Consider the following 25912-nt stretch of genomic DNA (forward strand, 5'->3'; position numbering starts at 1 on the left):
TAGTTGGTTTCCTGAAGGGAAATCCTCTCACAAAAACAAGATAACAGCTTTTCAAACTGGCACAGTCCAGTCGGAAGGTCCGCTAAGTACAACAGTTCCTTGGTCAAACTCTGATGACAGATTCTTCAGCGCAGCTACCATGGTGGCATCGAAGACAAAAGCTAAGAGTGTATGGGGGAGGGGTGTCACGGACTCAATGCCGCCTCTAACAAGATGCCGCCCTGGGCGATTGCCCCTATTGCCCATGCCTAAATTCGCCACTGCCTTGACCATGTGATTTCCCCGACCCTCAATTGCTTGATGGAGATGGATGCTAGGCTGCCGATGAATAGTTTTTACGGACTGTTTACAATTTGCCTTTTAGATCAAGTGGTATATGAATGAAAAAAAAAGTTTAATAATAATAAAAAACAACAAGAGTTTAACCTTCCTGTCGTGTTCGGGTCAAATCTGACCGATTTTTCAACTTAAATCACTCATAAATATTGTGTTTTAAATCTGATTTCCACAAGGCCTTATGATATCATACACACTATGCATTTTAACATATAAAAATGATGATCACCTCTTTCATTGAATTTGAGTGTTTTAATCAACCTTATTACACCTGTGGTGTTCCCAGTCATAAGTGACCGCCATAGGAATGGGTATCCAGGCTATATTCATTCATCAGACAGAATACATCCCCACACTACCCCCACTCACTCATTCACTCACTCACTCACTTACTCATTTCAGACTGAACAATATGATTTGCAGGTACACATCTCTTTTATGCTCTTCTGTGCTGATCCTCCAGCCTGATCTCACAAGGAAACATAACTATTTTATGTTGTGTCAGTTTAGTGGCTAATTCATATGAGTTCAGTCATAGAAAATTGTAAAATTTTTAAAAGCAGGCGAGGCACCCAACCCCACCCCTATACCCAATCGTCATTGGAGAAAAGCAATTGTACAAAACTGTATTAATAAGTCGTACAAATTTATATGGAATAGCTACTAAACCAATAAGTTATGAATTGTCATGAAAGTGTTGGATCCTCCAATGTGAATAAACTTCCTGATAAACCATGGTATCATATCTTCACACAGACTAGACAGATGTCTGTTTTGTGAATCCATCTGTGTGTGTGTTTGTCTTTCTTTCTTTTCTTATTTTATTCTTTTTGTTTATTTATTTATTTCTCTCTTTCTGAAAAGAAGCACAGAGAAGGAATCTTGTTCTCTTTCTTTCTTCTTTTAGCTTAGCAACAATTATTTTATTATATTAGACAGTTATAATCTTGCTCAAAAATGACCAAAGTATAACTAGTGCTAGTTTTGTGTCCATGCTCACCATAGATACCCTCATTCATTCATTTTCTTGTCGGCTTAGTCCCTTTATTAATCGGGGGTCGCCACAGCCGAATGAACCGCCAACTTATCCAGCAAGTTTTTTTTTTTGTTTTTTTTTTTTCGCAGCGGATTCCCTTCCAGCCGCAACCCATTACACACACACACACACACTCATACACTACAGACAATGTAGCCTACCCAATTTACCTATACCGCATGTCTTTGGACTGTGGGGGAAACCGGAGCTCCCGGAGGAAACCCACGGCAGGGAGAACATGCAAACTCCACACAGAAACCCTAACTGAGCTGAGGTTTGAACCAGCGACCCAGCGACCTTCTTGCTGTCAGACAGCAAGTACTACACTACCTAAGACAGCACTACCTACTGCGCCACTGCCTCGCCCTACCCTTAGTCACTATTGCCTAAATTAGTACACTTGAAGGACTGAAAATTCAATCACTCAGAACACAGGAAAGGATAGCATTTTGTTTGTGCTTAGCTGGTTGATCAACCATTCAGATGGATAAAATTTTTAATTTCTTTGGTAACCACTTGTGATAGTTATTTTAGCGAGCTGTCTATTAGTAATGAAACAAACTATTTTGATTTCTGTCATCTATTGTTCATTTTGTAATGCATTTTCAGTGCCTATTTTTATTTTCACTGCAGTTATTTTATGTCTAATTTTGTAAATTCATGTTAAACACTACTTTGAGACATTGTTCACAGCTAAAGAATGTTGAATAAAAATGTGGTGGAGAAAAATGATTTTTGTGCTATTATAAGAGCAGTTAAAAAAAGACTGGTCAATTTCGACTGGGAACACTAAAGTAAGGGGTGGGATGTGAACACGACAGGAGGGTTAAAATCTCTTCTTGTGACAAATTAATATGTAATGGTGGAATGTATCTATGTATGTTTGTGCATGTATCAAAAAATATGCTGTTAAGCAGTACCTCATGTTTTTATATCCATCTACAGTATTGAGTTAATTATCATGCAATTATTATTAAGCATATTCATCATTACTTGTAATTATCATTAAGCATATTCAAATTTGTCTATTCAGACAATCAGGTGGGTTAACATCTTGAACCAGCAAAACGTTTTCTATGGTGAAGAGCTACTACTACTCAACCAGACTTCCCAAAGATGACGAAGAAGAGGAATGTACAACTGGGAGTAACCCACTGTTACCAGTTTAAGAGGCTGGCAGTACACTATAGTGGTCCTATAATGAGGATGAATCGGCTTTTGACTTCAATGAGAGAGAATGGAAATCTTTGCAAAACACTGCAGACAATACAGCAAGAGAGGAACACATTTTAGAATGCAAACAACCAATATGTGAAGAAGCTCTCGCTGGTTGACCTGCTGGAGCAATCAGGCAGGAAGAGCAGTTTCGAGTTATAGTGTGGGTATCATGTCTTGGCTGCTTGAGAAGCTTCCACACAACTAAAGGATTTTGGATTTTAAAAAAGGCTGAATTTCAAAATCTAGGTTTAAGAGGACACTACATGGCTAGCAAGCAGTCAAGACAAAGTGTCCTTGACATGAAAAAGTTATACTACCAAAGCCAGCCACCAAGTAGTGAGTCAGCGGCTGCGGATGCCATATGCTCCAGGAGCCTCTGAAATAATATCAGTGGGACTACAGTTTCTATGTCGAGCTCTCTCAGACAGGTCAGCATCCGCTGGGCGCGTTCTTAAGCATCCTGAATAGCATCATGTGCAGACAACGGTTCAGAATACGCAGATAAAGGATTTTGCATTTTGCAACTAGTTAGTGATATTTTAATGAAGAGCTTCGTTCAAATCTTTGGGGTAAATGTGGTGCAACTGCTGCTAAATCGCATGGGATTATATATTAAGATCAGCCTTATCAGCCCTCAATCTGGAACTAAACAGAGATATTGACTATCTTAGGAAGTCATTCTTTGTACACGTCTGACATCAGCCTTGTTTGTCTTTCACCATATGCTGTCCACTCCAGAGATAGGGTGTACAATATGTCAGGCACAGTGTCTTGGTTTAACATACAGTAGCAAGTCATTAGTTGCTTTAAGGCACCTTTTTTTGTTTTCATTTCATTTGACAAACTGGCAACCCCCCCCCCCCCCCAACAGAGTTAAACTGCTGTTTCGTAAAAAGAATTGTAGAAATGATAGTGCTGAATTCCCGTTCACAAAAATTTTAAATGTTAAACAATTATCCTCACTGGACTTGCAGGACAAACAAGCACAACCATGTGCAGCCAGACTTTTTACATTTAATTGTTTTAATTGAAATGCTTAAAAATTAAATTAAATATTTGTGTGTGAGATATTAATATTTTATTTTATTCATTCATTTATTTTCTTGTCGGCTTAGTCCCTTTATTAATCCAGGGTCGCCACAGCGGAATGAACCGCCAACTTATCCAGCAAGTTTTCACGCAGCAGATGCCCTTCCAGCCGCAACCGATCTCTGGAAAACATCCACACACACACACATTTACACACACACATACACAACGGACAATTTAGCCTACCCAATTCACCTGTATTTGGACTGTGGGGGAAACCGGAGCACCCAGAGGAAACCCACGCGAAGGCAGGGAGAACATGCAAACTCCACACAGAAACGCCAACTGAGCCAAGGTTCGAACCAGCGACCTTCTTGCTGTGAGGTGACAGCACTACCTAATGCGCCACTGCCTCGCAAATTTTATTTTAACTTATTTTATTTTAACCTTATAACCAATTTTAACCTACAATTTGTGCCCTGATTGCTTTTCAATGTAGGATATATTAGAAGTCTGTGATGTGTGTCATATATTTTCACACCTCAGACATCATAATGTTTTAAGATGGGTGAAGATTATCATTCATTTGTGCAAAACGTATATACATTGTTTACAATTGCTTTAAAAATCTTTAGAAGAAACCCTGCAAAACACACAGCAGGATAGATATATTTAGTCAATAAGAGCCTTTCTACCATTTATTCTGAATTGATATGTCAACATAATTTTAAACTTTAGACAAAACAAAACTGGCTTTAGCAAGTGGAACAGAATCATCCATTCAAAAATGACAATGCTGTTTGTTTAAATCCGTGATTTGCAATATATATGAGGCAAGTATTTCAAATACGTTTTTCAAATACAAAATAGTATTTTGCAATTTGTATTTGGTAAGGTTTATGAAAATGGGTTAGCATTTTGTATCAAAATACTTTAGTTTCTTATATTTTTTAAATACTGTAAAATACTTTGCAAATAGTCTACATGATGACATCATAAAAATGCGGCCTCTGATTTGTGTTTTTTTTTTTTTTTTGCCAAAGCTTGAGATCAGAACAGAAAATTGATTAACATTAAAGAAGGTGGCTAATGCTTGGAGTATGGATGGAAATTATGCAACACACATCAAGAAAGTAACAGACAAACGGCATGGGTATATTTGGGAGCAAGTCAACAATCATTAAAAATAGTATACTGCACAATGCTAAGACCAGTTATATATAATGCCAGTAAACAAATCGGCAGCATCTTGCTTAAGAAATGAGATGGAATAAAATATCAGTCCAAAGACAGAAATATGGAGCTTTCAGCACATAATCATTCTCAGTCTCAGAGCAGCAGGTGGAAATGCAGAGAAAAGTTTAGAAATATAAAACACTTAAAGACTGTGTACTGGTGTTCTCTAAGAAGATAAACTGAGACTCTACCTGTTTAAAAACAAATGAAATAAAGTAAACTGCACAAATAGTAGTTTTAGATGGATTGCCGATGTAGATGATAAGAAAATAGTATAAACAACAGTAAAATAAGTCCTACAGTGGCGATTCCTACAATACTTCATTGGCTGTTTCAGATGCCATTAGCTGATCTGCAGGTGCACTGTATAGTTAATGAAGAGAAAAGATGTTGGTCTAAAGATGTCAGTGGCACAATACAGTATATGAGACACAAATATTTAATACTTCTCTAGTCAAACTCCAGACTCCCATTACAGCAGCAGCAGGATGTATACAATCCATTTCTAGAGACATCATGTTTTATGTTGTGCAATAAATTAAAGAAAAAAGAAAAAAAAGAATAAAGAATAAAAGACATGATTTATGGAAGTCAAAAATCATGTTTTTATATTGACTATTAAAGACTTTAATTGCATTTTTTTTTGTTATTGTTGTTTAAATATGTGAGCAAAAAATTAAATAACCTCTTATAGATATCACCCTATAAGACTGTTAAGAGATGGTGTCAATTTTACTAGCCATGGGATGGATGGAAACATATTAACCCCGGAACAGGACTTACTTTAAGAAAATTTTACAAAATGTATACTAAAATCAAAGAGAAATAAAAGTTAAATACTTACTCATGTACTGTACAGGAGTAGAGGTAAATTGACCCTTCGCTAAACCACACCCAAAAACCGCCACCCACCAATCGTGGCTTAGCAACCGTAGCTACGCACAGGGGCTCTATCAAGCTTTCGAGTGATGGAAACAGGCCAAGGCATTGTGCATATGGATTGTGCAAATCTGAAACCCGGTATCCTAAAAGTTTGGACAAGGTGGTGGACTTTTTTCCCTTTTCAAAACCAAAATCCCTAGAGGAGAAATTTCCTGCGTGGATCGAGCTGTGTGAGGGGCGCTAAAGGAGCGGAGATAAGTTGGTTTTGTTTTAATATTCCTGACACATTAAGTGATATACGGCAATAACTCACACACTTCTTACCCTAAACAGATTTAAACTGTGTTTCCTACAAATATACAAAGCAGGTAATGTTTTTCAGCTCTTATTCCTTTTAATTTCGCTTGATATTATGAACGCTGCTCTGTTTAAGCCTTTGCCATAGTAAGTTTGTCATACTAATAGAGAATAGGTCATGAGTTACTGATCCAGAAAATACGAATCTGTGAATCAGTTGGTAACTTTTCTGAACTTCATATTTTCATTTATTTAAAGCTGTGAATATTTACTCTAAATAATTACTCTAATTACTCTAAATAATATAGTAAAAATATTTACTATAAATAATTATATTTATATTATATTCAGCGGCTGTTTTTCATTCATAAAGAGCACACAAACATACTGACAGTATTAGGTAACTTACTGTATATTGTTATGAGTCAATGATGCTAATATTTGGCACAAATCCATCAGTTTCCCCTTTCTGGCTGCTCTTTCTATGAATGAATTATGTAAAAGCACTGTCCATGTGTGTTTCCTCATTGGTTAGTAACGCTATATTAAATTAATTAGTTAATTTCATTAATTTAATGAGTTATTATTGGATTATTTTTAAATTTCATCTCTCCTGCTGTGCATGCGCTAAGCTGTTGAATGGTCAGCGTTGAATGAGGCGACTAGGCTAAGCTAGCCTCAATTTCGATTGAATTATTCTCTAAATGGTTGCGTATTATGTTGTGAATATACCCCTGTAATGCATACTGCAGTCCTTTTTTGTCTGGCTTTCTCGGATTTCTCACCTGTTCGCCAAAAATGACATTATATCCCTGGCAATGTTTGACACCGGCGCATTCATATTGTAAAAGCCGTGTCAGGCACGAAAGCTTGACAGGCATAGCAACAGTAACTAAGGAGGGCGGGGCTTATCGAAGGGTCAATTAGGTGGCAGAGACGCTGACTCCAACTTGCTCAAGAGAAAAAGCTGTTGTTATCAATTATTTTCAAGAAATTTCATGCTTTCTTGTAAAAGTATTTTGTAGAATTTTCAAAACACAAAATACAGTATATTATTTTGATACTTGTTGTGGCTGCTGTATTTTGTAGTTTATTTTGATACATGTAAATACATGTATCATGCATCAGTATTAGCACATTTATTTTGAAACGTATTTAGTATTTTATTTTTAAATACATTTCGATGTATTTTTGCCCATCCCTGATTCAAACGACTTATGTAAAATGAGCTTCTCCTTTTTTTACAATTTTATGGGGACAACTTAATTAGTATTATTTTCACGCCAATTAAATAAGTAAAAACTAGTAAGTTAAATTCCTTCATGTTGTCTCAACACAAGTTGTTTGTGTGGAAGCCAGCATTCTTCAGTGTTTATTTAAAAATACCACAACATACATTTTATTTTGTGGATTTATTACATTTTTAATTGGGAATTCTCTGAAATTCTCTCAAGGACTTTTTATGCATATTCATATGCTAATTGGGGGCTGTCCCATAGATCAGAACTTTGTTTTTTGATGCAGTTATTGCTATTTTGCTAATTCAGTCTCAACCAGTAAATCTCACATTACTCTTTTCCACTGGTTGTCAAGAATACAACATCAGATAAAAGGCCCATGACTGAAAACAACCTTAAGAGGCTGATATCACACTTATCTTACCTGATCCCAGGGACAGATGATTCCTCCAAAAAACATAAAGAGGTAACCCATGGCAACCAGACAGCCCCAGATCACCAAGGAGAAAACACGGAGCAGCTTCTTGAAGACAGACTCGATACAGACCAGAACAAAGATGGTGAGGAAAATAGCCAGCGCCGTGGGGACAGTGATTACAAAGGCGACGTGATCCTCGATATCCTGCAGAGAGAGCACAGTGTTACACAAAACCCTTCAACTGCCCCATCCAACTGCACCTGCATGACAGCCATTGGATAATAGTTTACCAGATAAACCAAGGTCTGCTAATTAACACAGAACCCTACAGATGTGTATGTCAAAATGAGGGACTGAGCAGTGACTTTTTCTGCTTGAATTATTTCTTTGTAAAGACAATGTCTGCCACTATTGCTAATGTCTATAGGAAAAAAGGTCACACTTTATTTTGATGGTCAGTTTGTTACATTGCATTTACTTGTCAAGTAATTCTTATTAGATTATAGTGATAGCCTGGGGTTAGGGTTGGAGTTAGTGTAAGCTGACATGTACTTGCAAAGTTTCTTATAGTCAGTTAAATATCTGTTTACATTTTGCTATACGTGCCAAATCTTTGCCTTAGGCCCATATATGAATTTAAATCTTTGGTCCCCCTTTGCCATTATACAAGTGGGCCACTTCAGGCTCACATTCATTTTGTCTGGGCCGAAGAAAGACCACCAGTGCCGCATAACTGCCTAAAGTGGCCCACATTCGTATGCTATCTTGGCTGATACTCAGATGGATTATCAAAATAGAGTGTTACAAAAAAAATTAATGCAAAATATATATATATATATATATATATATATATATATATATATATATATATATATATATATATATATATATGTATATATATATATATATGTATATATATATATATATATATATATATATGTATATATATATATATATATATATATATATATATATATATATATGTATATATATATATATATATATATATATATATATATATATATATTTAAAATTCAGTAACTATTCAGTACAATCAGCAATTAAAAAAACAATTCAGAAAACAGTAATTGAAAAGACTAAAATAAATAGAATAATTATGCATTGGGTATTTTTAATGTAAATTATTATAATTACTTAATACATATTTTCATTATGTGACAAAATTGCGTTCATATGTCTGCTCTTGCACTATATACTACAACAGTATTAGCACAACATCATTAGAGTCTTCTCTAGGTAACTTATGGCCATTTCCACTGAACAGTATGGTTCAGTACGCTTTTATGGCTGTTTCCACTGTCAAAAGGTACCTAAATGCGAACCATACCACACCACTTTTTGGGTACCCTTTCAGAAGGGTACCTTGGACAACAAAAGGGTACCAAAAGGCTGATCGAGACACACAGCTGAATGCTATTGGTTTACAAAGATACGTCACTAGCTCATGCACAAGTTAAAAGTATCAAAACAAAGAAAGCGCCATTTTTAAATACATAGCCAAGACATTACACCTTAATATATATTTAAAATAACGCGCCATGGTCGACCAGAGCTTAAACAAAACTTGTTGTCGTCTTGATGAACAGCCACAAAGTGAAGAAGAAGAGCAGAATCTACTCTCTGCCCCATAGTTGGTTACAAGGCTGCATAAAGCGTGAGCAGTTTCGCTTTCTCGCAATTGCTCGCCACGCGTCTACGTAATAAACTTCTTGAGGTGATGACAACGTGCTCATGACTATTGACATCCCATTCTTTCAGAAACGGACAAACGCAAGAGTGAATCACTAAAAAACAAAGAAGAAGCCAGAAAAAACAAAGGAGCAAATGACTTTTTCAGCAACCTAAAAACTGTTATCATCACCTTTTGGACTATTATGAACTTGGAATGACAAAATTACTTTCTAACAAAGGTTGCATGTGATGTTGAAGATTAAAGATACAGATGAGAGGTTTGCTCTGACTGTGGGCTATATGTTGCGTGCTGTTTTTTGAACCCAAATAAGGACTAAATGTATGCTGTGTGTAGTTTTTCTGTAATTGGTAAAATATCAGAGACTGTAAGGCTCTGTAGGTGTTCATATTTGTCATCATAGATGGAAACTTTCTGTCGTACACCATGCCCACGGAAATTGTAAAAAACGGTACCGTTTTGGTAGGGGAAATGCAAGCCTTATAAAGGTGACCCGTACCGACCTGTACCGTACCATATTGTACCACTCAGTGGAAGCAGGTCATAACAGTTCGTAATGTCAATAATCTTGCAAAGTTCTAATCAAACACACCTGCTACTAACTACATTCCAACTAATTCTCATTAGAGTATTATAAGACTGTTTGCCGATACTTCTTCACCAAAAGATATTCTGCTGATTAATGTGAATTAGTTGCCATGTAGTTGCTATGAATCTTATAATCACCAGCACGTTAAAGAGGCCATCAAAATAATGTGATACCAAACGTGTTCTAGGTAGGACTGTCCTACATACAGCCCCGTGAACCATTCTACACTGGAGATTCCCCATCCATTTATCAAAAGACATCTTATACAAAGACCTCCAACTTCCTTTCACTGAGTAATGCCACTTTGACCTCTTAATTCGTTCAGAAGCTCTACTATGGATTACTTTCACTCACAGCATATATGCCTCCTTCTTGCCCAAAAGTAAATTTGTAAAAACCATGCAAAGTATAAAATGTATCAGTCTGGTCACTGTTGTAGAGATATTTAGACATGGAAAAATATAATCACAACCATCCTGCCACTGATTAAGCAGATCATAATCTTCAGCAAACTCTCTTAGTGACTTTGGCAATGATTCCTACACTTCTATTACAATCCTTTTCATTAACTTTCAGGTCGTATGTTTGCCTAATTCAATATTATTTTATCACCTAATTCAATAAGAGATGAATGCATGGCTTTAAAAAGATGACCTAACTTTGTATAACTGGCCTCTGTCAGTGCTGACAGGACTCTCTCTCTCTCTCACTGACAGGAATTATGCACTCACACAAGGTCCTTATTATTTAATACTTAAAACCTTTTTGTTTTACCTTTACATTAGTTTGCTTTGCCCGTATGTGACTGAGAGATAAAAGCCTAGTTGGCATGCCTTTGTGCTTTTAACTGTGAAACGAGGCTTCAGGCTTGTTCCACCGAGACTGAAGCAATCAGTCACAGAACAAGAGAGAGGCCACTCTTTAATCATTATAATTCAACACATTAATAATGAAATTAAGCAATAGTTGAATATAATTTTAGGGGTGGAATGATGTGTAAATAATTGTAACACTTTTTGTTATTCAAATTAACCTGTATGTATGTATGCATGTATGTATGTACTTAACCTTTATATATATGGCTTGGAAGCATTTACATGCAGAAACTAATGGTTTCTGAGAGTCAGGATGAACTTGGACCTGATGTTTCTTGGAGGTTTTCATAGCATGGCTGCTTTCAGGGGACCAGGACAGAGAATTGGGTTTAATATAGTGATAAAGGGATCTTCAGTAGAGGTCGGAAGCACCCAGGAATCATTAGAGCTCTTTAATGTTAGCGGGTTGTGTTCAGTAGTTCAAGGGTTCCAACTTTTCCTTGTCCATTATAATATAATAAATGTTGATGTTGTATTCCAGGGACTGCATAGAGAATTTGTTGAATGTACATTTTTCTGCTTTCAAGTATAGTTGGTGGTCATGGAACCATTGCAGGACCTCATGTTGGGCCTTGTTCTGGGAATACACCAAGATGTCATACATGTTTCAAGAATACAAATCAGTAAAGTGTATCCTGGAACACCTTATTCATGTAGTTCTGGAATGTGGAAGCGGCATCAGATCATATGGTATGACCATTCCTAATATCCAATAGGGGTTACACTGTCTTCCACTTGTTCCCCACTTATTACCAAATGAGGTTATTTACACTGCTGATGTCTAACTTGGTAAATATCTTGGCTCAGCGAAGCTATTTTGATGCAGATGAGAGAAGAGGTAGGGGAAGTCAAAATTTAACTTATTTTCTTTAACGGCAGCAAAGAAGCTTCAAGCAGGAGGCGATGTAGACGGGTGGATATAACCATGCTTGAGAGCCTCTTCAAATAACTCCTCCATGGCCTTCTGTTCAGGGGAAGAGAGTCAATTTTAACTCTGTGCACTGGTATTAAGCACAGTCCCTTGGGTGATGAGGTGGTAATTTTAGAACTGTATCAGGCAGAATAATCAGGAATGTTGATTAAGAGGTTCTTCACTTGACTTCTATGGATGTGGATTTGACCGGGATAATTGCAAGATTTAAGGCAGTCTTTGGGAGGTCAAGGAAAAATGGTTACAATATAAGCAAATTTTTGGGTCAGCTGGAGTTGATGTTCATTTAAAGACAGTTGAGTAAGATGTGTAGTATCCACATGCATGGGTTCTAGAATTGGTTCTTGTGGTTTGAGGTTCTCTGGCTATCAGGTTAGAAAAGACAACAGGAGGAAAACAGGTTGGATTTGGGATCAGTCATCGTGCCCAATACATTTTTATTCTGTTTGCAACACAAATTGATAATTGTATACTGATTGACAACACACAAAGCCAATGGTGTCATCAAAGGCAGAGATGATGTAAATGGAATGATTGTTTCAATTCTTGATGGAGCATCATCAACAAGGAGCGCATATGCTTGTGACTGCTAGAGTGTGCGCTGTAAAAAATGGCCGTGAAAAAAACAAAAAATGCTACAGTACAAATCCGTAACCTGGTTAACGATATGTTTCCTTAATATATACGGCAAATAACCAAAAAATGACTTTCCCAGAATTCCCTGTATGGCACAACACTTTTTATGCATTTGGTTGAAATTAATATTGATCTTTTTAGTTGTTTCCCCATCAGTTATGTACATTAGAGATTTATGTTACATCCAATGTTGATAAACAATGTTTATTTTATGACTTTTTTTTATGCGTGTTACCATACTGGTGTTTAGTAGCTGTGTGAATGACACTGAGCACCTTCTATATGCTGATAATCTTTTCTGCTTGTGGGAAAAGTTGATTGTGATGAGCATTGGCTCATTATGTAACTTCCTCAACACCACCTGCATGTGGGTGTGCTAACGTGTCTTACTGTGTAACAAAAGATGTGTAGCTGTTGATCATTTAAAATATAGACATATTACCTCTATAAATTAATAAAATACAGTAATTTACCTAAAAAATGAAAAATTACCTTTATGGTTTGTACCATGTTTTTAACGGTAAAGAACTGGCAACCACAGCTGCTGTTTTTTTACCGTAAATTTTACAGATTTAATTTTTACAGTGTGCAGTTGGAGAGCATCATGTTATATTAAAGTTTTCCCTTGTTTCAGATGGAACAAATCACTCACTCTTTGATGAAATATGACCTGGACATCTAGAAAACTCTTGTAAATAAACCAGGAAGGAATTTGTGCAGACCAGGAAACACCAGGTTTGTTACTGGATGGCCAGTGTCCTGCAGAGAGTAGCTCTAACTCTAAAAACACCTAACAAAAAAAACTAATCAAGATTTTACTGGATATACTTAAAACTTCCTGGCAGGTCTGTTAAGGCAAGTTTAAGCTAAACTCTGCCTGGGACATATTGGTGACCCCTGGTGTAGACATACAATTTTGCTGCTATAGTGATTCTGCCCATTGGAGTGAGCAACCTGTTAGGAGAGACAGAATAAATACATTTTTGCTCCTTACTAAGAAAACCAACATGTTGCTCTTTTACAGGGAGTGAGCATTGAAGCATAAATCCACTGCAGTCTTTTGGCAAAGCAGAGTGGAATTTACCATAGGACTGACTGGTGAAAAGGTGACTAATGGAAACAGATGCTGGCGTTTGTGTGGATGTAGTCAGCATAAAGAGCCATTAGGTAATTGAATCTTCACCTATTTGGTTCATGTTGTTGTGGTCTGGTCTTTTGTAACAGTAAGAACCACTGGAGACATCAATGTTTGTTGAACACTTTGTATTGACAGTCAGGAACTGATAATTCAAGGTAACAGATATAGCTTGATGCTAATATAATGATCAGAACCATTTTTTTTACTAAAGTGGAGGTATGCATATTATATTATATTATATTACTGTAAATGCAATTTTGTTAAATTCATTCTCTCAAATCAAAAAATGTATAAAATAAACACTATAAAATAAAATTTATTTCACATAAAGAAGACATTTGATGCGTTGCAGCTGGAAGGATATCCGCAGCCTCAAAACATATGCTGGATAAGTTGGCGGTTCATTCCACTGTGGCAACCCCAAATTAATAAAGGGACTAAGCCGAAAAGAAAATGAATGAATGAATAAATAAGACATTAACAGAAGTTAAGTGTGTGAAGACAATGACCAGACAACTCATGAATTGCTCTCTGATTAACTGCTCATCACTACATCTGACCCTATGCGACTGGTCTAGAATATTTAGCAAAGATATTTGATTTTCATTTGCAAGGTGTCATCGATGCACGAGTGTGCCTCTTTGATCCATCATTCAGTGATTCACATGTAAAGACTGCTGAGCGCCAACCAAAAGCCAATCTGTCGGCAAGCTTACCATGAAAATCTCAAATTTCAAATTGGCCTTAAAATCCAGTAGTGTGAACTAGGCAAAAGTTTTGAGCTGAGGCAAATTAAGGTGCTGTTTACACCAGTACATGTTCATTCAACAATACGCATAAATTTTGCTGTGGATATGCCTACCATCCACACTACTCTGGCATCTTTAACCTGTGAAAACAAAGTGTTTTGAAAAAGCTAAAGATTCCATTTTAGTTTAGCTGGTTCCATATTTATGTACAGACTTAAACAAAAACTTTCGAAAAAGGAGTTGTGTGGACACCAGTCAATAACTAAAGCATTTTAAATTCAATTCTAGTGTAAACTATGTAAGTACTTAGCGTTTGCCACTGTGGAATGTATAACATATTCTTCTTGACAAAAACAAACAACAGCAACAAATCATGTTAACTTGAAAACAAAAGTTGAATGCACATGCACTAAAGGTTCAATCTGAAGGTTAACATTTACAACATGCAGCACTCATAGTTGTTCACTGAAATAACAGCTTATTGAAATCCCGGAAGCTACGGCTCTGATTATTTTTTTTAAATTGTCTTGACTTATTTTAAAAAAGCGTAGTCTATAGGTGAGTGTGATTTATAAAGGTAACACATTTACACAACAATGCTGACGTGGTTAGATATAAAGAAGTCCTGGAATGCTGTATATTTATATATAATAACTGTTGGTTAATAAAAAAAATAAAGCTTTTGAGACAATTAATACAGTATGTGCCATTTAGATGTCCACGGCCCTGCATCTGCCACAACTTCGCTTCCATTTAAATTAATCTCTAGTTTTCCCCCTAAATCCAGCAATGAAGTCATCATATCCAGAAGATATAACCACTAATAGCATGGGAAAACTGCCTAACAGTCATGCATAATTGATGTTGACCGGTTTTCAGAAACACACTAACACTGTAAGAATTAGAAACCCTGATTAAATTGCAGAAAACTTCTGTCAAGGTGGATGTAGATGAGTCTGTCCTTATTACAACATCAAGATGTTACTAGATCTGTCCTATCTTTTGTATCACAGTGGACAAAAAAAAGCCTGCAATTGCCATATCACATAGCCACGATCTTAAACTAAATGCCACAAAAAATGCAAAGGGACATTAGCCCTGCAGACACTGGGGAGCAAACTATTACTGTTTTAGAATACAATCATTAAAAATTTGCCCTGAGAGAGTGATTGTGCTCCATAGCTTCTCTTTCTTTCTTTCTTTCTTTCTTCAGAATCAGTGAGCTTTGCACAACCATGGTAGTCACAGAAAGCAACCATGAGGCAGCCTCAACAGCCACTGTGATGTGGGATTTAGGTCAAGCAGTCAAAGGACAACAGACAAAGTATACGCATTCAGAGTGCGTATCTACACAGTGGTTGATTTCATATTATGAAATCTTGCTTACTTATTCAGAGCTTATTAAGGCAGGTTACATAAATACCAATTATATTTTATTCTGAGAATTATTTATATTTTAAATATGACAAATGTGATCCTAAATTAAAATGTAAAGGCAGACTCAAATTTGGACCGCATGGCAGCACTTGGCTCATATATCCACCATATGAATTCTGCTTTTTGCACAAATGGTAAAAAGTTACCATTAAAAAGTAAAAAAAAGTAAAAGTTTTTTTTTTTTTAAATGAATCAGTGATGGTATCATTAGTACAAAATCCAAATATTTATATACAGTTGAAGTCAGAATTATTAGCCCCCTGAAATATTAGCCACCATGTTTATTTTTCCTGTTTCTGTTTAAAAAAGAGATTTTTTCAACACATTTATAAACATAATAGTTTTAATAACTCATCTCTAATAACTGATTTATTTTATTTTTCTATGATGACAGTAAATAATATTTTACTAGATTTTTTTAAGACACTTGTATACAGCTTAAAGTAACATTTAAAGGTTTAACTAGATTAAATGTGTTAGGCAGGTTAGGGTAATTAGGCAAGTTTTTGTACAATGATGGTTTGTTCTGTTGGCTATTAATAAAATATATAGCTTAAAGAAGCTAATAATTTTATCTTTAAAATGGTGGTTAAAAAATGTAAAACTTCTTCTTGTCTAGCCAAAATAAAACAAATAAGACTTTCTCCAGAAGAAACAATATTATCAGACATACTGTGAAAATGTTCTTGGTCTGTTAAACATCATTTGGGAAATAAAATCAAAAGGGGGCTAATAATTCTGACTTCAACTGTGTATATGCATACATATATATATATATATATATATATATATATATATATATATATATATATATATATATATATATATATATATATATATATTGAGTGTGTGTTTATGTAATGAACATGAACAAGTGCTAGTTTCTTTTGAAGCTGAAATAAAAGTGCTACTTTCTTTTGGAAGCTGGTAATAGTTATCACAATATTATTATTTGCATTATGTAGAATCATCCAAAAAATTTGTTTCGTTTCACAGAAATGTCCATTTTGGTCCAACTGACCTACACTAAATACTAGCCAAAAACGCAAACAGCTGTACTGTTGACAGGTTAATAGTTTCGACTTGCGCTGCTCCACTTAATTACCCATGGTTATGTCTGTTGATTTTCCAAACATGTTCACTTTCCATCCAGATATTGATTATTCCCTGCTGCTGCTTTATGACTTTTACATAAATCGTTGAAATTGTGCTTTAAAGAGACACATTACATACTGCATAAGATAAACAGAGGCATATGGTTGCTGCTATCAGCACCGATTGGCTGAAACTCTATAAAAAGTATGATGTTTTTGAGAACCAAAAAACTACTAGAAATTCACAAACAAACAATAACACACACACAAAAAAACTTGTACAGTGATTAACTGTTTTACAAACCCTTTAAATACAAGTAAAGTACAACTCTGTATCTTTTCCTGTGTCACTTGCTCAGTACAGTCGCAAAAAAAGCTCTCCCAAATCCAACCCAAACAATGTTTCCCATTTCTTTCTGCCTTTTTACCCAGTCACCTTCCCCCCAGTCTCCAAACACTCACCAGCCCAGAGGCGAAGAAAACAGCCAACAGAGCTAGGCAGGCACCCATCACAATGAGGAGCAGAAAAACAATAAGTGGGTGCTGCTGGCTCATACGATGGTACGAGTCATACAGCCAGTCTGGGGACCTCTGTCTTCGGCCACGCACACCTCCTCCTCCTCCTTTTACATTTCCTCCAGTCTTAGAGCTTCTCTCAAGCAAGTAGCTCCTCTTTCGGATGGCCTCCCTCCACATGGAGCTAGTGTTGTGTTCCTCTCTGTCGTATAGTGGTTGGGGTTTGTGAGGGTCGTGCTCCTCACACAGGTCCTTCAGATGGACAACTGACTCTCGGGCTGTGGTGCACGGCCGATACACCGGCAGGATGGCTTCCACTGTGGAGCGCAGCATCGCTCAGGCAACATGTTGAACTGCAGACTGGCAGAGTGAGAGTGAAAGGAGGCAATGTGTGTGTGTGTGAGTAGGTATGTGGAAGGGATAGAGAGAGAAAGAGAGAGAGGACTGGGGAGAGGGAGGGGCTGGGTTGAGGCATAGAAGGAGAAAACAAATTTGAGTGAGAAAGACAGAGAGAAAGGCCAGGCAGAAAGGGACATAGGGATGGATGAAAAGAGTTTCCTATATATATATATAATGTCCCTGGTTTTGTTGTAACAACACATTAATTGAAAATAATATATTAATATTGAATATTACTAATTAGTTTACATAAATTGCTTTAACCGAGTATTATTTACTTTTTATCTGTGAAACACAAAATGAGGATGTAAATCCTGTTTTCTATACAAAGAATTGGTTCGTAATGTGTGCTACGCAAGCACCAAAAAGTATTTCAAGAGTTCACACTTAGCTGATGATTGATTATAAAGCTTGTTTGGCATGCTGTCGCGAGAGAGAGCCCTGAACTCATAAGATCCTCGAGCCTGGGGCTCCCTCCCATTTGCAAGGCAAGAGGGGAGTTTGAGCTCAGTTATATCTCGAGAACTCCCCTGCTGTAGTAACTAATGAACAGATAGTGATTGCTCTTAAGAGATAACTATTTACTAGGAACATGTCTATGGTGCTCATTTTGGATTAGTCAATTAACTTAAGTTGCATGTTTTTGGATGGTGGGAGGAAACCAGAGAACCCAGGGGAAACCCACTTGAGCACGGGGGGAAAGAGTAAACTCCGCACAGAAATGTCGGCTGGCATGGTAAAGAGTACAACCAGTGACGTTCTTGCTGTGAGGCAACAGTGCCACCCATCTAGGAAAGGAGGAGGAGTAGGGGTAGAAGGGGGGATTCTTCAAAACTGTCATATGGAACTTAGGGTATTTATAGTGGCTTAGGAATCGTCTGATTGGTGAATCATAAATTGAATAATGCAGGGCCAGCTGCAAGCCACGATTAGCACGTGATCCTCTCAAAGATAGTTTATAAATAAACTTAACTTAAAAAAAAAATCTTTGTGCTGGAGCTTTAAATTAGCAATTCAGTGTTTGTGCTTTATGGTCATGGTACCTGATATAGAAATATGATACATGGAATAATACATGCAAATGACATTTTTGACATACAATATTTGTCATATATGCAACAAATATTTTTAAATTGTTTATGAAATTTCAAATATGTACATATATGCTGAAATATATTATATATAATTATATATGTTCATATATTGCTATATATGAACACATATGCCATTATAGCTAATATATTTTAACATATATTCATTCATTTTCTTTTAGGCTTAGTCACTTTATTAATATGGGGTCACCACAGCGAAAGAACTGTCAACTTATCAAGCATATGTTTTATGCAGCGGATGCCCTTCCAGCCACAACTCATCACTGGGAAACCCATACACACTCATTCGCACACATACACACATTTTGGACAATTTGGCTTACCCAATTCACCTATACCGCATGTCTTTGGAGTTGTAGGGGAAACCGGAGCATGCAAAGGAAACCTACGTGAACACAGGAGAACATGCAAACTCCACACAGAAATGCCAACTGTCCCAACCGAGGGTTGAACCAGCAACATTCTTGCTGTGAGGCGACAGCACTTCCTACTGCGCCACCACGTTGTCATTTTAACATATATGTACATTGTAATTTCAAAGGTTGGGGGAGGAATTAAATAGCCAAATGTTGCAAAATGCATGTTGCACGTGTGAAATACAAATGTAAACCTGTATGTCAAGCAAATAATTATGTCGGTCACACTTAAACGTGTTAATGATGTCACACCTATCTGAAGACAGCATTTTTAACTAAGCAACTGAGATTTAAATGAGAGGTCTGTCTTCCCATGAGACTCAATTATAGTTCTTGCAGCAAAGGATTAAATATGTGTTTATTAAATATGAAACCAGGACTGTGTTCAGTCCCAACAAAACATTGCAAAATGTTTTTTCAATGGAAACTGTGATGCAATGAACACCCTGTTCGGATGACATAAGCATTGCCACTATGGCAGCTGAGAAGTCCATTCTTTGTGTTCTTTTTAAATAATTTTCTCAGTCTTATGAAATCAGTTGAAAATATGTTTAATACTACCATATTTTTGACCATATCATTCTAATTGTGAGTATCAGGCTTATAATTATAACTGATCACTGTTGATTTACAATGATATAATGTAATATTACCTATTATATAATCAGAGGAGTATAGAAAGACTTATGTGATTACTCCACAATACATTACACAAAATATCAAAACTACTACAATACTAAAATATCCTAAATACATAGTTTTAAAAATGTTGTAGATCTGATTGTGACAGAATGCCTGGTGAAGACAGCTATTTTCTTTGTTTTTGAGAACTTGAGTTAGCCTTTTACAGATAATAATGCATTAGTGGTTTCCCAGAGATGGGTTGCGGCTGGAAGAGCATCTGCAGCGTAAAAAAACTTGAATGAATGAATGAATGCATAAGTGGATGTTTTGAAAGCTTCAATTGGTCGATTTGGATTTGGCGTGCAAGCCTATAGTGACCTAGTACATGGTATTAATTAGATTTTGTGAGGAAAAATCTTACAGGAACTATAGCATTTCCATCTCTGCAAGACAAGTAGTTTGTCTGGAAGAATATTTTGTGGCTGGTTTCTACCTGAAGTGAGGGGAGGGCAGTTGTTTTACTACTGGGGATCCTCACACCTTAAATGTGCAGCATATATTGCTGTGGGGACAAGTGCTCTCTCTCAACCCCTCTCATTTTCCCATATTCGGAATAGTTGGCAGGGTTTTTCATAATACAGAGATGTGGATGTTTATATTGGTATGTTTTTGCATGTACATTTATCATTTCTGTTATTTATCTATGTCTTTTTATTTTTAGGGGTGCAGCAAAACAGCAGTGCAACTTGGTGCCAATTTGTTTGAGATACCTTCGCTGAGTGAGTTTTCGGTTCAGGTAAGTGGTATAATTATGGCAGAAGAACTTTGAGAACTTAGGGAGTTGGTCTCATAGTTGTAAGCTGACAATGAACAGCTGTATCAGATCTGTACTCCTCCCATGTTGTGTCCTACCTGAAAAATTCTATTGCCTCTCACCTCCTCAGTCCAACCCATTGGTGCTAATGCCAGTTTGGCCAAATGATGCATTTATATCAAGGGACAGGAAGTGCCCAGAGTTTAATGGTCAGTCAGGCATTGGCATTGGTGAGAGGATTACTAAGGCTCATGCATGTATTACAGTACATCATTTATCAGTATCAAGAGCTTTTTTTTGTTTGTTTGTTTGATCATTTTTGGGAGCCTGAGAGAAAATTGGTTATCATTCACAGTCCTAAGATCATTTTAGCTGCATTAAATGAGGTGGCTTTACAAGAGGCTTCCTTTTCAGGAAGCATAAGGAAGGGGAGACTCTCTTAAAATTTGCTTCACAATCGTGAAATTCACCCATTTCAAAGGAATTTCACTTTTTCACAGCCACAGCAGAGTGTAACTCCCAGAACCCCAAACTAGAGGCCATAATAGGTGCATTTTGATTTAAAACATTTTAAAACATGTAGCCAACAATGCGGTTCAGAGAGAACCTAAACAATTAGTAAGGTGTCAACCAACTGCAACATTGATGGAAGTGCACAAGAAAGCAATGAGATTGGACAAAGGGTATGCCATGGGGTTCCCATGGGGAGTGCGAGATGTCACAAGCAATCAGTCCCGTTGTTTTATCACCTCCCATATGGAGTTCAGGGAGAGTTACACTCTGAAATGGTGAAATGTTGTGAAATGGGTGAATTGAAAAGCATTGAAAGCTCAACAAAAACAGCTGAATCAATTGATAAAAAGCTTTGCCGAGTTTCAAGATTTCCATTTACGGAATATATTATTCATATAGTTTGTCATTGGTGTCATCAGTCAGGCCATTTCACTTGTTATTGCAAATGGTCATGAGTGCCCTAACACCCTTCATTTGTTGCCCCTTATGCAGTTCTTTAACCTGTAGATGAAGCTGTCTAGATCGTCAGCCTTTTGGAAACTTGCCCCTGCTGAACTGCAGAGCCACAAGTAGGTAAGGGGGAATGACTGAAAGCAGAGAATGTTAGAAACATTTGACAGAAGTTTGTGAAACTTGAACATTTTATGTTAAAATTATTTGACTCTCTCTCTGCCCTTTCTTGCCATGGGACATTACTCAGTCAAGGTCAAAACAGGTCAACCAGAAGACGGGCGTTTTCAAATTCTATTTTAGATTTACAGCTAAAAGTGATCCACCTGGTGTATGGTGTCAATCCAATACTGTCATTGTTATTGTACTTTCCTTAACCTCGGAGGAAATTTAACAACATCACAGTCCTGGAGCTTCCCATTTCCAAATTCCAGCTAAGAAACATCCTCTCACCTCATGCTAGACAAAAGCTAAAGAAAACAATCTCTCTAGGAACCTGGAAGTACCCTTACAAAAAATTACTGCAGTTTTTTTTTTTTTTTTTTGTAAGGGAAGCCAATTATTACCTAACTCCTCATTCTTCTTCTCTTCCTCTGTTCTCTAACTGTGCAAACTGTTTATGTTTACTGACCCACCCATGTTTACCCACAGAGACTACAAGTTAGACGCATGCACACCAGAGGATCACAATCACAGAGAACTACACCTACCTGTTTATTCCACACAGCTCACACTTAACATTACCCCCTGACACTTTTGTTTGCCATTTATTTTGTTTGTTTTTCTCTCTCTCTCTCTCTCTCTCTCTCTCTCTCCCATAGGTCTGTGTCAGTTTCAGTTCTAGGTCTTCCCCCTCACTGCAGCAAAACATGGCTCATACCAAAGACCCTGTTGGCCACTGGAGGGCCCTAGAAACATGGCTAAGTGTTGTAACAAACAGCGTCCTCCAAAAGGCTGCTGAAACACTACAGCATCTGACACATGGCCAGCTGGATGATAACCTAACCAGACTTATGAAGCAAGACTCAATCCAAAGCTACAATCACAAAGACCTAGCCAACATCACAGGTACTTTGAGTCACATTCTCAACGCCACCCTCAAGTTGATCAACAGGCATTCCGCCCACCTCCAGCACAAGCTGAAATGTGTGCAATCCTGCATTAACCAGCTAGAACTGGAGGCATAGGAACAACCGGAACAGCCAGATGAAACTGATCAAGCTGTCAAAGAGGCAATTGATAAACTTCACAAGACTCTAGCTGCCACCACCCAAGAAATGTAACAAGCCAAAGCTGACCATGCTGATGTCGCTAACAAGCTTGAGCATGTCAAACAGCTATTGAAAGAGGTAAATGCTAACTCTAAAGACAATAACAGCAGAAAGAAAGCCCTTGAAAGTCACCTGTTTGAAGCAAGAAATTAGATCAGACAACTAACACAGCAACTGGACTACATCAAAGAAGAGTCCAACAGCATTAAAGATGAACTCAAGCATGCATATGTACTGACACATAATGAGAAAGCTGAGGGGTCAATGCTAAAACCCTCACCAACTCCTTATGCTCCAGCCAGCCATACATCACCATGAAGCCTGGACCTCAGTGACCTTGATAAAGTAGTCAAGAACCTGGGAAAGTTTACGCCGAATTTGCCAGACAGCGTGCCTATCTGCAAGACATTGACTTTCACCTGGAAATGAGACCCAAAGTCACTGACAAAGATAGACTGTATTTGCTTTACACAACCTCCAGCCCTGAAGTGTGTAGCTTCCTGGACTGTCAGCTTGCTCACACAAAAACTGACTACCTCCTGATCTAAGAAGCCCTCATTAGAGAATTTGCTGACCCTGAGTCTAAGCAATGACTTGTAGCTGCCCTGAAGATAAAACAAGGTCACCAGGAATCTTCTCAAGGCTACTACAGCAGACTCAGACAAGCCTTTCTCGGCACTTGCAATAAACCTGATATGGAAAATTATTAACTTTATAATCCTCTTTCTGAGAAACCTTCAACCCGGGGTAAGCCACCATCTTGGGGTTCGTGCATGTCCCCACACAATGAACACTCAGCAATTGTGAGATTTGGCACAACAGACCAAAACAAAGTCAAACAAAAGATGACTTCAGAAAAGAGTGCCAAATCCCTGCTGTTTATGACTTCAACACTCAAAGTCAAGATCTGGCTCTTGAGGGTGCCCAATGCCCAGACATTGTTAAACTACCTCCCAGAGATTGGAATGTGTTGTCTTACAACAGACAATAAGACTGTCATGCTGATATCAGACCTACACAGTGGAACAGCCACTGCGATGGACTGCCTGGTATCTGCTCAACTTGTTTCTCTCATTGATTGAATTCTTGTAGAAATAAATACAAACATAGCAGACCATTGGGATTAAATACAGCAAGATGAATGTGGAACCAGCTTTCAGAAGTGATCAGATGTGCTCCAACATTAGGCACATTCAAATGAAGCCTTAAAACACATCTGTTTAGCTGTGCCTTTACTTAATAAGCATTGTACAACGTATGACAAATCACACCATTTGTGTATTTCTGTTCTTTTCAAATTCCTTTTAAGTCGATTTTACCACATATTTTATGTTTTTAATAGTTTTTATTCTTTATCTTGCCTTTCTTAGACACCGTGCTGAAGATGCTGTTTCTGGGTCAGGGTTTTGTGTGTGACAGAGCACCTCACTTACTGTGCTCTATTGAAAGTCGTCCCTGGCTGGCCTTTAACTTCAACCCCCTTTAAGCCACTTGGCCCAGCACAGTACATCTCCTCCTTGTGTTTAACAGACAAACTGCCTTGCCATTATATGAGTAGGTGAATCTCCCAGCCCATATATTGTTAACCAAATATGCTTAATTATATCTATTTAAATTAATATTTTCTTTTCTTATCTGTTAATTGATTATATCTCAGTTGTATTACTCAGCAACAGTCTATATACCAAAGAAAAGCTGGAATGAGATTTAGACTATTTTTTAAAGATCAGGGGTGGCTAGAATATACTATATGTAATAATAATTTCAAGAATAATATAATATAAAATAATATAAAATATAAAATGCCATTTTAACACTAAGGGTGCTTTCACAATAGCACTTTTGGTCCACACCCGGGTTCGTTTGACGTCATAGTACGGTATGTTTAGCTAGTGTAAACTCTGGTGCCCACCTGTGAACCGTACCCGAGTCTGCCTGAAAGAGGTGGTCTGGGGTACGTTTCATGCGAACTCTGGTACAGTTCAATTCTGATATGAATGCAATCGTACCAAATAACGGAAGTGAACCCCCAACTGTACAACAAACTATCATTTTCATAACGTTCGTTCATGTGTGTGTGTGTGTGTCACGTTTCGTACATTGGTGACAAGTGGGACTGAGCCACAACAAACACAGTGATACACTGTGATGTCTGCTTGTCTCCTCCAAAAACAGCTTCTGCAGACACTCTATGATGTTCTAAATGTTTATAATCTTTTTGCGGCAGATGGACGCGAGTCTCTTTCTGTATGTATAAAAACTAAGATTCAGTAAAAGCAAATTGACCGCAATGTGCAAACTTCTTTCCATTACGGTGTTTTGCTCTCGTAACCGTCACCTAGCAACGGCCGTAAACAAAACAGCAGCTCAATGAATCAAGTGTACCGGGGTTTAGAAGAAAAAAAGACAGTGTGAACACAAACCAACCGAGAAGGTTGCAAAGGGGGACAATCAGACTTGAGTCCGGTCCAGGCAAATGAACCAAGTGTGAAAGCACCCTAAGAGAATTGATGTGGGGAATGAGGACAGAGTCAAATTTATAGGGAGTTGCGGACGAAAGTAAAAGTGAACAGCGAATGAGGGAGGAGGGTGGTTAAAGAGGGTGATTGGTAAAATGAGGTGCTGGATCCGTGACCGACGTGAATTAAGCCATGCCTATAGCGCATGTTTTTGGATTTGTGGGGGAAACCAGAGCACCCAGAGGAAACCCTTGCCAACACAGGGAGAATATGCAAACTCCACACAGAAATCCCAACTGATCCAGTAGAGGCTCAAACCAATGACCTTCTTGCTACCCACTGCATCACTGCGCTGTTCTTAAGATTATCAAAGATATTAAATTTGTAGTCAAAGATAACATTAGTGCAGAACTAAAAATAATTTCTGAAGAATGGGGCATAACTCAAAAGTGCTTGCGGTTGTTACAGACAGCGGTGTAAATATGGTT

The 25912-nt window shown here is 37.4% G+C and overlaps 1 protein-coding gene across 2 annotated transcripts in view; it reads right to left on the reverse strand.

Moving 5' to 3' along the window:
* Positions 1–17742, reverse strand: part of adcy2a (adenylate cyclase 2a) — a 107734-nt gene extending 89992 nt beyond the window's left edge. For both annotated transcript variants that reach the window (XR_015510922.1, XM_087286576.1), the window contains exons 1-2: positions 17313–17742; positions 7697–7894 (exon numbers count right to left, since the gene is read on the reverse strand). Coding sequence is in view for 1 of the 2 variants with exons in the window: in XM_087286576.1 (XP_087142702.1) it covers positions 7697–7894; positions 17313–17699 (585 nt within the window). In the remaining variant the exon portion in view is untranslated. The remainder of the gene's footprint in view (positions 1–7696; positions 7895–17312) is intronic.
* Positions 17743–25912: the final 8170 nt, after the last annotated feature.

Source organism: Danio rerio, chromosome 16, assembly GCF_052040795.2.
Source record: "Danio rerio strain M-AB ecotype USA chromosome 16, GRCz13ab, whole genome shotgun sequence".
In the NCBI taxonomy this organism is placed as follows: Eukaryota; Metazoa; Chordata; class Actinopteri; order Cypriniformes; family Danionidae; genus Danio; species Danio rerio.